Source organism: Anopheles cruzii, chromosome 3, assembly GCF_943734635.1.
Source record: "Anopheles cruzii chromosome 3, idAnoCruzAS_RS32_06, whole genome shotgun sequence".
In the NCBI taxonomy this organism is placed as follows: Eukaryota; Metazoa; Arthropoda; class Insecta; order Diptera; family Culicidae; genus Anopheles; species Anopheles cruzii.
The window spans coordinates 85,864,071-85,880,513 of NC_069145.1; the positions used below are offsets into that span (position 1 = coordinate 85,864,071).

The window sequence follows — 16,443 nt, forward strand, 5'->3', positions numbered from 1 at the left end:
TCCTAATTGCAATTGAAGCAAAATGTTAATTCGCGCACACTTTGACCGAAGCGAAAAATCCTCCATCTTTGCTCCGCGTCGATGTATCGTACGAAGAAAGCGGCCGTGGGGGCATAGGTGTCGGCAGAGACACCAAAAAAATCCGCGTTGAAATGTTTGATAGATTTTTCGCCATTAAATGGTGGAATATAAAACCTTTTGCCCTTCTTTCTTTGTGATATGGTTGCTTTTTTTTGTCAGACGAATGCTCATTTTTTCACGCAGCACTGAATGCATACAAACGATGGACGAAACGGCTTCGCCACGGACAGAACGTTTTTCTTTCTGGCTTAAATTTTCTTTTCGCTCATCGGTCTCATCTTACACAGAGAACACACGCATGCACACCGGAATACACTGAGCCATAGGAGAAAGAAGCAACGTTTTCTCTACACCGATTGATCTATATAATGTATAATTTGCACTGACCACATACCGATGGCACGATTGCAAAATTTGGCTTCAAGCCATCACTCGTTGGTACTTTTCGTAATACCCAGCACAAGAGAAAAGTATTTCGTATGATTATTAGGCATCCCCGGTACCGAAATGACCCATTCCTATTCGATTCTTGAACTCGTGTTTGATTCCCACGGCGAAAAATCCGGAAGCGAACACCGATTCGAGCGGTACACTCACGCATACACACAACGGCACACCGCTCTACTCCGGACCAACGCCATCGGATTACAGAAAAATCGATCACTTTTTGTCACTTATTTCCCCCGAATAACGATAAATTGATGGATAGATGGTTGAAAGGGAAACGGGCAAGCACAATTTGCCAGCAAAAAGCCATCACAAACCCACTTCTCAACGCATGTATTTACGGATGAACCGCGACTATCATCATTACGCACCATTAACAAACACCTCCATTTTGTTTCTTCTCATCGATACGATTTTTATCTGCTAGCTTCACTCCTTCACTATCCAGCGCCTTCGCTTTCGCTGCGGCTTGCTGGCACCGCTGTCGATGATCAACCAACGATGAGTGACCAACGGTGCTGCTCGAAGACCGAGAGTGAGTCCACCGCCCGGCTGCTTCTACTTATTCTTTCTGCGGCGTTGTGTGAGCGAGAGCCACTCCTGTCCTGGCGTTTGTCAAACTCAAACTCTAATCTCTATGCTCGTTTTTATTCAACCATTTTTTCTTGTTTTCCCTTTTTTTTCGGCGGTTGCACCGCGTCCAAATCATCCTCGTTATCCTCGTTCGTCACATCCATATCGGCCACGTTCTCTGCCTCTCCACTTTCATCGCTGTCGCTGATGTTCTCTTCGAGTTCGGTGTCGGAATAATCGTCACTATCGACAATGGTTGGCCTTTTGGCGCGGCCTGTGATCACCACTCCGGCCTTACCGAACCTTCGGCCCTCGGCTGACAGCAGCACCCGGTTCGCGACGCCTCGTACTGATTCCTTGGATTGTTCCTCGCTCAGTCCAAAAATGAGGCCACTGAAAAAGTCGTGAATAGAATGCGATTCGTATGGGTCGATTCCTGCCAAGGCTCAACGGACGGTTTGTATCCTTACAGATTTGCAATATCGTATGGGCTGCGGAGTTGAAATTGATCCTGCGCGCCGCTAGAAATGATTACGTTTTTCGATTTACCATACGCGTGGTATCGGTGCGATCGTTCTATTGTCCTTTTTCGATCCGCTGAGCTCACGATGGCGGGTGCATACTTAATCTCGAACACAATGTTACGTTCCACGGCCAAGTAGTAGTACTTTCGGTTCATTCTAACCTGTATCGTGCCACTGTTATAGGTAATAATATCGCACGGCAATGTCTGGCAGGCGTACTGAAAACTTGATTCATTGGTGGGCAAAGCGGCTACAAGGTTGTACGCCCGTAGATTGTTCGATTTGTTCAACAACAGCGAAACAGATGCATCGGAAAAGGCAACGGTAAGCCGATTGACCAATTTAATTTGGCCTCCATACTTAGCCTGAAAGTAGTTTACGAATTGCATGATTGAAGTAGTAAACGGCTGTGCATTACTTTACCATACTTTACCTTCAACTCCTTCAAACAATAGGGCACAGGAATGGGATCCTGCTTTTTGTTGACATCTTCCGGGCGGCAGAGATCACACGTTTGCTCGATCGCGACATTGCGGTATCCTACTGCAAAGATTCAACGTAAAATTAATCTACTATATGCATCTTACAGAGCACTTTAACTCACAGTCTATTGCTTCGCGAACGATTGACTTAAGGTCACCGGAACTAGGGATGCATAAATCCGAAAAGCCGGTGTATCTGTTCATTGTGGTTGAAGAGAAATCAGGAACGGATTCTTCTGTTTACGTTTGTATTGCATTGGTAACAAAAACCCACGTGGGTGAGTGACTGCTCGAATGTCATGGCTGAGTGACTGGTAATTCGAGCGCATTTCTGTACTTTCGGGATAGAGATGGCCTTAGGATTGGCTGCGTAAAACATCTTCATTTAAATCGTGTAACTTGGCCGTTAAACAAATGTTTTATCGCGCTGAGGAGCAGTGTCTTTATTGACAAGTTTATCACATTTTTCTAACCGCTTAAGCCACAATCGACTTCTGGTTGACGAGATGTCCCGGCAGAGGAGCCACATGCACAGCTCCCGGGTTGGCAGCCACGTATTTGGCAGCATGGGCCACCGGCAGGTAGTTGTTGTATCCGTATCCGTATCCGCCTTGGTTGTAGCCGGAGTACGGCAGACAGCGGCGTACCGCCATAGACTCCCAGATGGTCAACCGTGTTCAGGGTGTTGACGTTGGCCTGGACAACGTCGGAGCGTACTTTGATCCGTAGTATCCGTATAGGCCTTGGTTATAGCCGGAGTATGGCAGACCCGTAGAGTAAGGATACGACAGTCCGTGGTCCAGCAGCGAAGAGTATCCCAAGCCACCAAGCGAAGAATAGTGACCATATCCGTCGTACGCATTCAGGCCATAGACTCCGGAGTTGTAGGAGTACGGGAAGAACCGATTGAACGGCCGGAAGGTACGATCCGTTGGATGCGGTGGCCAAAGCCAGGACGGCGAGTGCGATAAAGGCCTGATCGAACAATGAATCGAATTTGAAAAACAATGCCAAAAAGTATTTGGTGTTAGAAACTCACCTTCATGTTGTTGGTTGAAAGAACTTCGGCAGTTTGTAGCGATCGCGAAAAGCTGCAAGTGAACTGTGACTGTCTCTTCGGAGGATCGTCTGCTTTTATAACGATCGGTGAGCCGATCGACTTCCGTAAGTCCTTCATGATGAGCTTTCCCTTTCATTTTTCGTCTTTCCTGGTGGGTTCGATATAAAAAGATGTGTCCAACAGTAGATTCACTATCAGTTCAGTTTCGGAACTTCAACACTTCACGCTTCGCAATCAACCATTGCATATTCCATCATGAAGGTAATTTTCCCATTCTGTCAAGATCCAAAGTATTATCTGACAATCTTTTTGCCATTTCACAGGTTTTCGTCGCAATCGTGGCCCTTGCCTTTGCCGTTGCCTGCGAGGCATCATATTTGCCGTACGATGATGTCCTGTCGTACCCTAACTATGCAGCTGGATGGCCGGTGTCGAAGGTGGTCGTCGGCAACTCGTACGGTTTACCATCCGCCGTGGATAAATACTCCTATCCTTCGTGGTATGGCGGATACCCACTGGCCAAGAACCTAGTCTCGTATCAGTCGGTAGCTCCAGTCTTCCCAACCAAAGTCGTCGATAACAGCTACGGTCTGGGATACAACAACTTCGTTGCACCGGTCCTTTCTTCCAACGTCGTAGGAAGCAGCTACGGCCTGGGATACAACAAGCTCGTCGCTCCGGTTGTGTCCACCAAAGTCGTCGATGGAGGACTGTGGAACTATGGCGGTTACGGCGTGGGATACAACAAGTATCTTCCGTCGGTTCCAGTTGCCAAATATGTTTTGTAAATGTTACTAATGTTCTAATAAACCGGCTCCGATGCATTGCTTTTAACTCAAGCGCTGTCTGTTCTGCAACGATGTTGGTGTGACGTTCACTTTTCAACGTGTCGTGGGTTTGTGCAGCGTTAAGTTGTTTTTTTTGCTCACATTATCAGTCCACCTTTTGTGAATATTCGGGTTACTCTCGTTGAATAAAGTGGTGATCATTTCGGTGCTATAAAAAGGACCACAGACTAGTTCATCAATCAGAATCACAGTAATCGTCAACGAGTTCACATCTTTACCTAAACTCACCAACAGCAATCATGGAGGTAAAGAAGGATTTGGCATTATTTTGGTGTCCAGGAAGATAATTTTAATGATTCGTTTCTTGATGCATCAGTGCATCGCAGCTGTAGTCATGGTGGCTTTTGCCGTAGTTTCCGAGTGCGGTGTTGTTCCGTTGGCCTACTCAGCTCCTGAAATAACCGTTGTACAGCAGAACGTTGCCCCGAAATACGTCATCCCTGCTCCGATCAGCTACGCCACGCATGCCGTCTCTCATGCTGCCCCGGTCATCTCTTATGCTGCCCAACACGTTGCTCATGCTGCTCCAGCTATTGCTTACGCTGCTCCAGTGGCTTACTCTGCCCCAGTCGTCATTGCCCACAGGGAAGCTCACTACGTGGCTGCTACCCGTGGTGCGGTTCACGAAGCACCTCTTCCAGGACACGCTGTCAACCAACATTCCCTGAACGTCGAAGCGGCTCCAGGAACTCTGTAAATTGAAACCGCGAGAAATCAAATAAAAAACTGCTAAATTAAAATAAAGTTGTCTGGGTTTGTCTAACTTCATTCCCTATCAATAATCCAACTCGATACTATGAAAAGCGTCCCAGTCCGTTCCTGTAAGTTAAAAAAAAACAATGATACTAGAAGTCACTAGTCAGAAGATCTCTTCATGTTGTGAGAGGCAAAACGAAACCTATTTTGCTATGAAAAATGAAGAAACAAATTATTCAGATTCAAACTTGATTTAAATGCTTCATTTAATTGAATAATTTTTTGATTGACTGATTTATTCTACGATGGGCAAACCTTTTCGGAACGGATAAACATATGTTTGTTCTTTATGTTACTGTTCTTTCGTTCTTAATCCAAACCATGGTTTTATCGTGTTGACGAGCATTCACTTCTCAAGGCCTTTATTTAAAACTTTATCACATTTTTCTAACCGCTTAAGCCACAATCGACTTCTGGTTGACGAGATGTCCCGGCAGAGGAGCCACATGCACAGCTCCCGGATTGGCAGCAACGTATTTGGCAGCATGGGCCACCGGCAGGTAGTTGTTGTATCCGTATCCGTATTCATGTCCCAGACCGTAACCGCCATACAGTCCCAGATGGTCAGCCGTCTTCAGAGTGTTGACGTTGGCCTGGACAACGGTCGGAGCGTACTTCGAGCCGTAGTATCCGTATAGACCTTGATTGTAGCCGGAGTATGGCAGAGCTGCGGCGTATCCGTCATACAGTCCCAGATGGTTAGCCGTCGTCAGAGTGTTGACGTTGGCCTGGACAACGGTCGGAGCGTATTTGGATCCGTAGTATCCGTATAGGCCTTGGTTGTAGCCGGAGTATGGCAGACCCGTAGAGTAAGGATACGACAGTCCGTGGTCCAGCAGCGAAGAGTATCCCAAGCCACCAAGAGAAGAATAGTGACCATATCCGTCGTACGCATTCAGGCCATAGACTCCGGAGTTGTAGGAGTACGGAAGAACCGATTGAGCGGCCGGAAGGTACGATCCCTGGGATGCGGTGGCCAAAGCCAGGACGGCGAGTGCGATAAAGGCCTGATCGAACAATGAATCGAACTTGAAAAACAATGCCTAAAACTATTTGATGTTAGAAACTCACCTTCATGTTGTTGGTTGAAAGAACTTCGGCTGTTTGTAGCGATCGCGAAAAGCTGCAAGTGAACTGTGACTGAATGATCGGAGGATCGTCTGCTTTTATAACGATCGGTCGGTCGTTCGACTTCCGTAAGTCCTTCATGATGAGCTTTCCCTTTCATTTTTCGTTTTTTCTGGTGGGCACGACACAAAAAGATGTGTCCAACAGTAGATTTACTATCAGTTCGGTTTCGGACCATTAACTCTTCGCGCAACGCAATCGATCATTATTGCAGAATGCTAAGGAATTTGCTATATTTTTGCTGAGATCCGAAAGGCATTCTGATACCAGTTTTTTCCAAAGCTTCTAAATGACCTGTGTCGAAGATGGTCGTGGGCACTTGTTTGTCATTCGTCGCGCATAAATACTTCTTCGCATCGTGGGATGAGCCTTTGGCCACCAACCCACTATCTTATCAGTCGATAGCTCCAGTGGTGGCACCCAAAGCCGTCTGCGGAGCAGGGCTGTGAAACTATGAAATATTTGAGGCCACAAACTGTTGAAATTCTATAACTTTTGCTCTCCATCATTGCCAATTTAATAAGGACGGAACAATGAACGGAGACACAATCAGCCGCAATCGTCGACGCGTGGAAGTCATAGGCTTTGCGCTCACCAATTCTTGTCTATAGGACAGACCAAGTTGGATGCAAAGAATCGTCCTCTTCGTTCCCATTGCCCCGTTGATACCTTTCTTTCGCCAATGCAAGCTGGTTGATCGTAATACTGGAGATTTAATGAAAACAATTGCAACCATATTTTTTTTGTTGATGTATATTTTTTGTTTCTTGTTTTGTTTGTATGTTTTATTCTGTCCTTTCATTAAACGAAACTTCATTCTGTTTGCCGGTCTGCTTTTATCGTTACCATTCCTTCCGAAACCCTCGAATTCCATCGACAAACGGCACCGCCTCACCGCCAAAAAACCCTCCTCTCGCGCGATTCGATGGAATTCAAAGGCCCGGATGCCAGTCCACTCGTGTTGCTCTCCCTTCTTCATCCCATTCCTAGCTGGAGAGGGTTAGTGCTCCTTCTTTACCATTTCTCGGTCCTGGGTTTACTGTTGATATCTCGCCAGAGAAGCGCAATATCAACTCCCGTGTTTTGTTTAATTTTAATTGTTTTTTTTTATAGTTTCCGTTGACGCGCGTAGTGGTTACTATTGTGTATCTTATTAATGCCTAGAATTTCTTAAATGTCGTAATGTTTCCCGCAATGCCGCTTCACCCTAAGCATTCACCACCACGACAAACGGCCCCTCCGGAAGCCGGAAGCTGCTCCGGAAGATGGTCTCTTCTTATCCGTTCCCCGTTGGCAATAAGAACTTCAGTACGTACGGTACACACACACACACACACACACACACGCGCGCGCGCGCTATCGTTTACTCTAAAGGTATCTGAGGATAGAGTGTGAATACTTCCATTATCCTTGTTAGATTTTATACAATTATACGTTCTCTGTTCTCATGCGAACTCGTCGTCGTCGTCGTCGTCATTCGCGCGGAGGAAGTGATTTAGCTGCGTGCCAAAACCACGTCCAACTGCGGACCCCGAAAGGTGGTGGGTTTTACCCGAATTACGACGAGGATTACGCACAGACAGAGCTAAGAATATGCTTCAGCTATTCTTTGCGGTATCTTTCCACTTTTTCACTTTTCAATTAATTACTATTCGATCACCATACTTCCTTACTTGTTCCTCTCTGCACATCTGCATCCTGATTTCGTCCGATTCCAATCCTAGCTTGTATGAGGAGTGTCAGTAAACACCAACCAGTGTAGTCGCAGCAAAAACATGCAGATTTATCTATATTGGTTACTGTCCTCTTTTCTCTGTGTGTAATGTGTGTGTGTGTGTGTGTGTGTGTTTGCAATTCATTTCATTGTTTATTTCCAACAACAAGAGAGACGAGTGTCACCCCAATGTAGGTAGTAGTGATAAGCTTTTCTTAGCGTACCTTGCACAGTTCAGCCGGTCATTGTTCCTTTTTCCAATCCTCCCATCTATCACGGTGCAACTAACAAATATTCTACAATCCCGCGCCTTGTGCCCACGGTGCACTTTGCAAGTGTCGCTTCCCACCGTTTCTTTACTTTTCTATGCGCTGCGTTACACTTCTGTGCCTTTTAAAAACCATTTCACCGACCAACCCTTGTGACCCTCTTCTTTCCTCTTGGCAGAGTGTTCCTTCTTTGCACACAAATGATTCTTGCTCGCGCTCCAAACAACGAACGAACCCTCCTCTGCGTTCCGTGTTTCATGGCGCTGTCTGTTTTGTGTTATTGATTTACTACTATTTTCGCCGCACTTTGTTTTGTTTGTCTAGTTAGTATTTAATTTTAATTATATTTCCATGCGTTCTCGTGCTTTCGTGTTTGCACGCAGAAAGACTCGTCAATTCGCCACAAATGACCCGTGGCCAGTTTTTGTTTTCCGTGGTCGCGCTTCACACGTTTCCTAACTATACGAGTATCCAGTTCTGGCGCGTCGACCATCCGTCGTTACGGAGAACGTGAAATATGAACTGCTACCGATCGTGCTCGCGGCGTTACAGACGCAAATTATAGTAATAAAAAGCACTGCCCAATAAGCCACGGAACCACTTTTGCGGCGACTGTACGCGAAGAGTGGCACGAAGAGCTTGTTTGCTTTCTTTGCATAAGAAACATGTTTTATTTGCATCACACTGCGCACATCGATTAGATTGAACAGTGTTTTGTTAACAATCAGTCCAGACTTGGTCAGTGGACGGGAATCCCCCCTGGCTAATGGTTATCGATGTGTGATTGAGTGTTGCGAAAAGCAACATAGAAAGAGCCTTAGTCGTGCCTTAGCCGTAAATTTTACCCACTTCGAGCTTGACGACATCGTCAAAATTTGGCGCTTTGGACCGAATGGAGAAAAGTTGGAAATTTGATTTGAATGAGCGCGGCGTTCATTGCATGATTTAAAGGCCCGAAAAAAGTTCTCTAGATATCTCCAAAACGCTAGATCATGTTGTTTTTCACACATTCACTTAGTTTTTGTCGTTGATTTGCAGCACGCACATTGAATGGTTAAATGGTTTGCATACTATAAGCACGTTTGCCCCTTTTGACCAACCATTTTCCCCACAATAAGCTTCACCTAACATTCTGCGCGGCGGGAGAATAGAAGCCAAAGAGGGCAAACGAAATGGAAACGAACGCGGGATTGTATCCCGTATCGCGGTAGGGTTAAGAAAACAAATGCTGTTGTCACAAGTGCTGAAGAGATACTTGAATGATAGAGAGAGGTCCCGGGCAGGCGCAGGGTGAACGTTGGACAATTTAAAAGAGAATCTAATATTATTCAGCATTCCTGGTGTCTAGATTTTGTCCGCGCAGGCGAATCGACGAGCGGCGTTCGGGTGTGTCGTGCCTCGAAAAGGAAGCTGCTGCCGCCGCGGCCGCCGCCGCAACCGGATCGGAACTTGGATCGTTGCCACCGGCGCCACTACTGTTGTTGTTGTTGTGGTTGTTGTGAGACGACGATTGACCACCCGTCGTCTGCTGCTGCGGAGGCCCACCAACGACACCCGTCTGTCCGCTTACCATAACGCCACCAACACCGAGGCCTACCATTGCCCCAACCTGCTGCTGCTGCTGCTGGACATTGGCCCCTCCGGCACCACCCATCGGTCCCGCTCCACCACCGCCGGGTTGTCCCTTCTGCAGCTCGGTTCTAATGAAGTGCTGTAGCAGGTGGCGGGTCTGGGGCGTCATTTCCTTGTTCTTCTCGGCGGCTGCTGCGGCCGCCGCCGCTGCCACCGCCGCGGCACTATTCCCCGTGACCGTGTGACTGACCATGGCTCCACCCAGCGTGCTGCTGCTGTTGTTCACGTTGTTGGCATTGTTGATGCCGCCGGGTGTTACGACACCGCCCCCCGCTAGCACGGTTCCGCCGCCGCCACCACCACCACCCTTGGACGGTGTGGTGGCCGACGTGTTGGTGATCTGCTTCTCGTTTTGTGTCGCACTCGGCGTTCGGCTCTGGCCGCGCTTCATGCTCGTGAAGGTGTTCAGATTGGGGCGCCCAAACTTCAGCATGTTCCAGTCGAACACGTAATCATACACGAAGCCCTGCCGGTGGAAGAGTGTCCGGAACAGTTTGCGCAAGTAGCAGTAGTCCGGCCGCTGGATGAAGTCCATGTGGCGACAGTACGCCAGGTAGAGGCTGAACTCTCGCGGAAAACCCTTGCACAGTTCCTCGACGGGCGTCGACAGCTTTTTCTCCGAAATGCGCTCGTACTTTTGGCGCTTGTTGGCCGCCTTCAGGCCCTGCCACGGCAGCGTGCCGAGATTGAAGTACATCAGCACGTACCCGAGCGACTCCAGATCGTCACGGCGCGACTGCTCGATGCCGAGATGTGTGTTGATCGACGCGTACCGCGCGGTTCCGGTCAGATTTTTGTTTTCCCGGTACGGTATGTGGGACATGCTGCGCGAATCCTTGTACTTTTTCGCCAGCCCGAAATCGATTATGTACACCAGGTTGCCCTTCTTGCCCAGGCCCATCAGGAAGTTGTCCGGCTTGATGTCGCGGTGGATGAAGCTGCGCGAGTGGATGAAGTCGATACGCGAGATCATCTGGTCCGCCAGCAGCAGCACCGTCTTGAGGGTGAAGCGGCGCGAGCAAAAGTTGAACAGATCTTCGAGCGATGGCCCGAGCAGCTCCATTACCATCACGTTGTAATCGCCTTCCGAGCCGCACCACTTGATCGTGGGGATGCCCACCGCGCCCTGGAGCATCTTGTAGAACTTGCTTTCGATGTGTAGCTGCGGGTGTTTCGTTTTGATGCACTCCAACTTGATGGCCACCTCCTCGCCGGTCGTGATGTTGGTGCCGAGGTAGATGTCTCCGAACGAACCGGAGCCGATCTTGCGCCCCAGCCGGTACTTGTTGCCGACCCGTAGCTCCATGGTGCAGCCGCACGCACTTTCTAATGATTATTTCCCGATTGCACGTACTCCGCTCTGCTCTTGTTTACCGATGCCGATCGGGTCTCTGGGCGGGTTCTAAACGCTCTCCTCGCCGTGTCCTAACCGCTGCGCCGCTCTACCGCGCAGCTTTGCTCGCGCTTTGTGTTGTCACTTGTCCTGTGGCCGCTGTGCCACGTTTTATTCTTGTTGACCACTTACTGCGCCCAGCAGCAGCAAGATGGACGGTTCCTTCGAAGAATGGCGGAGTGGAAACGAGAAAAGACAGAAGGAAAGAAAAGCCAAGTGAATAAAATGTTTAAAATGAGAAAAGGGGCTGTGATGCAATGAGAAAAAGCTTTCTCTGTCACCATGGCAACCCATCGGATGGAACACATCCATCGCCATGGAAACTGCTCCAGATTCCCTTTCACAATGTTACTTCTATTGGCCACCGCGAAAGAAAGTAAACGAATGGGGACTGCACCATGTCCTCTATAAATGCATTGAGAGCACTATGATCACACGTGTCTATTTTTTTTGCTTGTCCCACAGAGAACGTTACTACATTGTGCGCGGTATCAGCATCAACAACAAGCGTCTTTGTCGGTCGGCTCCGCATTCATATCTTCCGTGATTTCACTCTTCTCTGACTCAGCTCTGCATTTGCTATTGTGATTTTGCTGGTCACCGTTATACGCATCCTACAGCATATTTAGTAGCCCTTGCTCTGAGCCAAACGACGCCACCGAGCCCCGAGTGCGAAATGGTAAGGTGCTGCGGTTTTCTTTCCACCGAGACCCATGAAAGTAAAAAAAAAAAAGCTGGATAAAATATTTATAACGTGATTTTCTCAAGGAAAAGTAGCAACACACACACACAGCACTTTCAACAGCGTTTTGGTTCCATTCGCAACAGTCGCATTTTTTCTCATCGCGTGGTTACGAACATAAGCAGCGCCACCAACAAGACTGGTACGTTTGTTTGCGGAAGTGACCACTATTTGAGGGCCAAACCACTCGGGTGTAGGATTTTGCTGCCACAATCAAGAACTCGTTTAAAAGGTTCATAATTTCAACGCGTTTCTGAACATCCATTGACCTTACACGAGTCATACGAATGCCAAGAATTTTGAAAACAGCCTATTTTCTGTCCAGGGCAAGTTGTTGTTCTAATGGTCACATCCTGATCATATTTGTTGCACAACAAGTTTTTGCTTCAAACCATCAAAGGAAACACAATCGCTGCCGTCGTTGCAAATTAGCTGTTTGTCTCTACCTTGAATCTGGGGAGGCACAGAACGTAAAGATTTAGAACGCGAGAATTAATGCACAGCACAACGCAAACCTGAAACCTGAAACCCGACACGCACCACCAACACCGATCAGGGCGAGATTTGTACACACACTATCGAACGGAGCAGCAAATTCCGGTACGTTTAATTCTTGCTCCAGCTTTTGGAGACGCCATGTAACTTTGCTGCAACAAATGTATATTTAACTTAACGTCTTGGCTTTCCTAACTGGCCCTTTGAAGCCCCTTAGTTTGGGGGGTACGCATAACCAAACATAATGTGGCTTCCTGTTGTACAGCTAAGAAAAAGTTAAACGCAAAGTTTGCGGAAATGTACATAAATGTTACGGTCAACGGGAGTAAAGAAAAGCCTTAGGAAAACATTTTCAACTTTTAGGCACGGCTTGCTTTTGTGTTTCTTCGTTGTTTGAGGGTTCAGAAATGTTTGGTCTTGGTTGGGAAATCAGAGAAGGCTTGTCGATGAGCCACAAAGAGACTGAGTTTCACTTGCTCACTTTTTCACTGGAAATTCGGTTACGTTTGCAAGCCACATTACAGATCCTCACCGATAAACGGTCCGTGAACGTGAAAATAATTATTCGAGATTACCTTTCTCACACTTTACACGCATGTTCACATATGGATGTAACAACTTTTGACCATAGTTTAGGAGAAAGGTATGTGGTCGGTGGCACAGTTTGTGTCATTTTTGCATCACTTCACTTCGGAGATTTACCCTCGAAAGTATCACGTACGCAACCGACAGCACAGCACAAATTTGTCCTTCCAAGATTTGCAAATTGGACACAAGGTTGCCACCATTTTTTCCTCCTCTGCACTCGCATTTATACCAGCACATACAGCTTCGGTACAAACGTGCACCCGACGACCGAGGAGGGAGATGATGATCGTGAGACCATTTTCAGCAATTTTCCATTTTCATCGCCACTTTTGCCGTTGAACACAAAACGCAAGAAGCTTTCTGTGACTACCGTAAAGTGATCCAGGTTCTATACAGTCACTTCTGCTGCTCGACATAACGGGCCTGAGTAATCATGGGCGCGCACCAACACACATTCAATCGGAGCACTCGCGGAACAAAATAACTACAAAGCCTCACCTTTAAACAACACACCGATGCACCATCTTTGGAACGAGCTTGTGACGTACCGATTGCACCACTACATTTGTTAGCATCGCCACGAAACCATTGCACACTCTCGCGTTAACAAAGCAATACCACTCCGTGCCAGAACGTCATTCCAGTGAGCAGAACGACGAATAAATGACAACCATAAAACCTTCGGTTGATATCCTTGGCAACACTGCTGCTACTATGCAAGTTTAACTCTGTGTCTGTGTGCAGCGATGAGCCACATACACTCTCGCTCGTTAACAGCTCGAGAGAGCGAGAGAAAATGTTATTAAGATAGTACGAGAACGAATGAGAGATCTTTGCATTCGCTTCGAAACACTATCCATTTGCTTGTGCTTCAGCTCGGCCATGTTACCTACACATGCACTCCTCGCTCGTGGTTATCTCGTCCGTTCGTCCTTAGCCGTGCGTGCGCCTTTGTTGTTTCGAAAAAACAACCCAATCTCATATTAACTCCGCGCGACACTTGGCTAGCTAACGCACACTATCTACCTTGCGCCTGAGCTCAGTAGTTGTGTGTGTGATTGACGTTCGTTCGCACTCCGTCTATTCGTTCCTTCGCGGAACAGCAGAACGTTCCGTGAGCGCATAATGAAATACTCCGAACCGAAGCACACTGGAGATTGATGTAACGTTACGTCCGATTACGTCGATTGGCTGAGAATGGTGTCCCTGGAGCATACCCTTCCCATGCTAAGCTAAAAACTCACTTTTGCCTTTCGTCGACGGGCAGCATTGAGGTTTTCCGATTTCAGCAGCAGCTCACACAACACTCGACCGTGTGCTTCTGAAAGAAAAAAATCCGTAAGCCAAATAAAGAAGACACACGAGATTCACGCGTAAACCACGTTTTCGAGTATTACATTACAACTGTTAATTTCTGGTGCCCGTTTTGCTCTCCTCCTGCGAATCCCGTGTGTCTTCTTCTGTGTAGACCAGTTAGGAGAGCGACCCAGCAGTACACAGCACACGGTCACTGCAAAACGCACCGCAACCTCAACCTCCTTGGAATGACGACTTCGGGAAGTACTTGCTCGTTGTCAGAGCTGCTACGATTGTGGTTTGCGTGAGGCTAGCAGATTTCTCGTTCGGTGTGTGGGTTTTAACAGGGCATTTATCACATTCGAGCAGCTTGTATAAAAGCTAATTCGAGCAGCTTCGAGTTAACGGGTTGTCGGAAGTTTCGCTGACGTTTAAGCATACAGGCGTACAGAGATAGAACAACAGAACCAGTTCCTGTGTTGAAAATGTTGGAAACATTTTACAGTTTACCTTTCTATCTGTTTGAGGTGCCCAACCTGAAGTTAAAGCGTCCATCATGGCTGCATCAACCGTCGGCAATGACCGTATTTTCCTTTGTTTTGCTGTCCTACTTCCTCGTCACCGGAGGTTTGTGAGCTCTTCCTCCACTGGATGGCCGATCGTGCGATTCTAACATCTTATCCGTTTTCGCAGGCATAATCTACGATGTGATCGTGGAGCCGCCGAGTGTGGGTTCCACAACAGATGAACATGGGCATTCGCGGCCGGTAGCGTTTATGCCGTACCGGGTAAATGGTCAGTACATCATGGAGGGTCTAGCCAGCAGCTTTCTGTTCACTATTGGAGGCCTCGGTTTCATTATTATGGATCAAACGCACACGCCCGGCAAACCAAAGCTCAACAAAATTCTGCTGATCGCCATGGGTTTCATTTTTATTGTGGTTTCGTTCATCACAACATGGATTTTCATGCGAATGAAGCTGCCAGGCTATCTGCAGCCCTAAAGAAAACGCTGAACGATTGTCACTCCGTACACTTATGTTGAACGTCCAAACAATAAATATAATTTTACTATAACAAAATTTCGTTTCGAAATTAACGGTAAAGGTTTGGTGTACAGTCACAAACTTGCTGCTACAAGTTATCCCAAAGGAGTGATAAATGGTATGAGATTCCTCTGTTGTTCCGGTTCTCTACAATCGGATTCGAAAAGAGCTGAAAAGGAAAAGCTTGGTTGCAGAACTCATACTAATTTCGCCCGAGCGTATCGAATTGACTCACTTGATAAAGTCCGAAGATTTATCAATTATATGCTCAAATTCTGCAAATGAAAGTGCGCCATCATCATCCAAATCAGCTTCTTCAAGAATGTTCTGCAAGAAAAGTGCATACGTGAGATACATTTACTGCCTTAACCGCGGGTTAGCAACATACATTTATGAGTTGATCAATATCGCTATTTCCCAGGTCCGAATTGTATGCCACCAATCGCTGTATTACTTGTTTCAGATCGTTTCTGCCGATCATATCATCGCCGTCGAAATCTAAAAGGAACAGACATCTTTAGTTTGTTGGTTTGGTGGCTAGGGATGTCCGTTCCAGCGCGAGTGCGTACCATATATGCGAAAGGCGTGTTCTGCTTTTACAGACTTCGGCGCAGCATCCGAAAATACGGACATCATATCGAGAAAATCCTCAAACGTTATGTCTCCATCGTTGCTCGAGCTAAATACTTTACATATTCGATCGCCAAATGGGTTCGCTTTCAGCTCCGGGTACTCAAGGACCTTGCTCATCGACAGTTTTGCGTTCTTATTGTGGCCCACTTTCTCGGGCGCCAGATTCTTGAACTTTTTGTGGGCACTACGGAGGACAGGAACACGAATGATAATAAACGCGAGCTGGTTTGAAAGATTTGCAAGACGAAGAATCTACTTACTACATAATTTCCTTTTTAGTGAAGTAGGTGAGGTCTTCGTAGTCTTGCAACTCGTCGTCGGAGAATTGACTTTTCACTTGCCCCATTGCTCCACGGAAATGAGCTCAACTAGGCAGAGCTAGGATTGTTCAGTCGTATCTTGAAAGCACGATTTAATAACTAAAATCAGCAAAATTGGTCAAGTGAAAATGTTTGTTTTGTTTTCGGATTGATGATGACACTTGCGACATATTTTTTCCTACCTTGTGTAAAAGATATACACTATACTAAAAACAATCCTTTCTTACTCCCCATGAATTAACGAACTGTTGCAATGAGCAAACGATTTTATTTCGTGCCAGATGACCAGAACACAACGCTGATCATAGAAAATGAGATGGGAACGAGAAAATACATATTCAACAACGAATGTTTACGTGTTCAATAAGTTGTCTATTTTTCATCGGGTGTGCACACGTCAGAACTGGTGGAGAGGC

At 47.0% G+C, this 16,443-nt stretch overlaps 6 protein-coding genes and 1 pseudogene across 7 annotated transcripts; 2 read left to right on the top strand and 5 right to left on the bottom strand.

Moving 5' to 3' along the window:
* Positions 1–1,175: 1,175 nt before the first annotated feature.
* On the bottom strand, positions 1,176–2,311 carry LOC128273979 (ribonuclease P protein subunit p30). Its single transcript, XM_053012054.1, has 4 exons — positions 2,230–2,311; positions 2,059–2,168; positions 1,572–1,990; positions 1,176–1,494 (listed from the first exon to the last, which is right to left on the bottom strand). Exons 1-4 carry the CDS (start codon positions 2,309–2,311, stop codon positions 1,176–1,178), a joined length of 930 nt encoding a protein of 309 aa, XP_052868014.1.
* A 272-nt stretch (positions 2,312–2,583) lies between these two features.
* On the bottom strand, positions 2,584–3,152 carry LOC128271208 (shematrin-like protein 1; annotated as a pseudogene).
* A 270-nt stretch (positions 3,153–3,422) lies between these two features.
* On the top strand, positions 3,423–3,955 carry LOC128271209 (uncharacterized). The gene is made up of 3 exons (XM_053008652.1): positions 3,423–3,428; positions 3,491–3,755; positions 3,807–3,955. The coding sequence occupies exons 1-3, from the start codon at positions 3,423–3,425 to the stop codon at positions 3,953–3,955; spliced, it is 420 nt and encodes a 139-aa protein (XP_052864612.1).
* A 1,211-nt stretch (positions 3,956–5,166) lies between these two features.
* Positions 5,167–5,848, bottom strand: LOC128271210 (uncharacterized). Its single transcript, XM_053008653.1, has 3 exons — positions 5,843–5,848; positions 5,567–5,778; positions 5,167–5,449 (listed from the first exon to the last, which is right to left on the bottom strand). Exons 1-3 carry the CDS (start codon positions 5,846–5,848, stop codon positions 5,167–5,169), a joined length of 501 nt encoding a protein of 166 aa, XP_052864613.1.
* A 3,306-nt stretch (positions 5,849–9,154) lies between these two features.
* On the bottom strand, positions 9,155–10,858 carry LOC128275009 (casein kinase I-like). Of its 2 annotated transcripts, XM_053013378.1 has the most exons (2): positions 9,934–10,858; positions 9,549–9,787 (listed from the first exon to the last, which is right to left on the bottom strand). In XM_053013378.1, exons 1-2 carry the CDS (start codon positions 10,818–10,820, stop codon positions 9,679–9,681), a joined length of 996 nt encoding a protein of 331 aa, XP_052869338.1. In that variant the 5' UTR covers positions 10,821–10,858; the 3' UTR covers positions 9,549–9,678. The 2 variants fall into 2 exon arrangements, with proteins under 2 accessions (XP_052869337.1, XP_052869338.1); XM_053013377.1 differs by having other exon boundaries at positions 9,155–10,858.
* Positions 10,859–14,452: 3,594 nt separating this feature from the next.
* On the top strand, positions 14,453–15,104 carry LOC128275011 (putative oligosaccharyltransferase complex subunit CG9662). Its single transcript, XM_053013380.1, has 2 exons — positions 14,453–14,655; positions 14,722–15,104. The coding sequence occupies exons 1-2, from the start codon at positions 14,514–14,516 to the stop codon at positions 15,030–15,032; spliced, it is 453 nt and encodes a 150-aa protein (XP_052869340.1). The 5' UTR covers positions 14,453–14,513; the 3' UTR covers positions 15,033–15,104.
* On the bottom strand, positions 14,941–16,135 carry LOC128275010 (calcium and integrin-binding protein 1-like). Its single transcript, XM_053013379.1, has 5 exons — positions 15,968–16,135; positions 15,644–15,891; positions 15,463–15,572; positions 15,310–15,401; positions 14,941–15,243 (listed from the first exon to the last, which is right to left on the bottom strand). Exons 1-5 carry the CDS (start codon positions 16,051–16,053, stop codon positions 15,222–15,224), a joined length of 558 nt encoding a protein of 185 aa, XP_052869339.1. The 5' UTR covers positions 16,054–16,135; the 3' UTR covers positions 14,941–15,221.
* Positions 16,136–16,443: the final 308 nt, after the last annotated feature.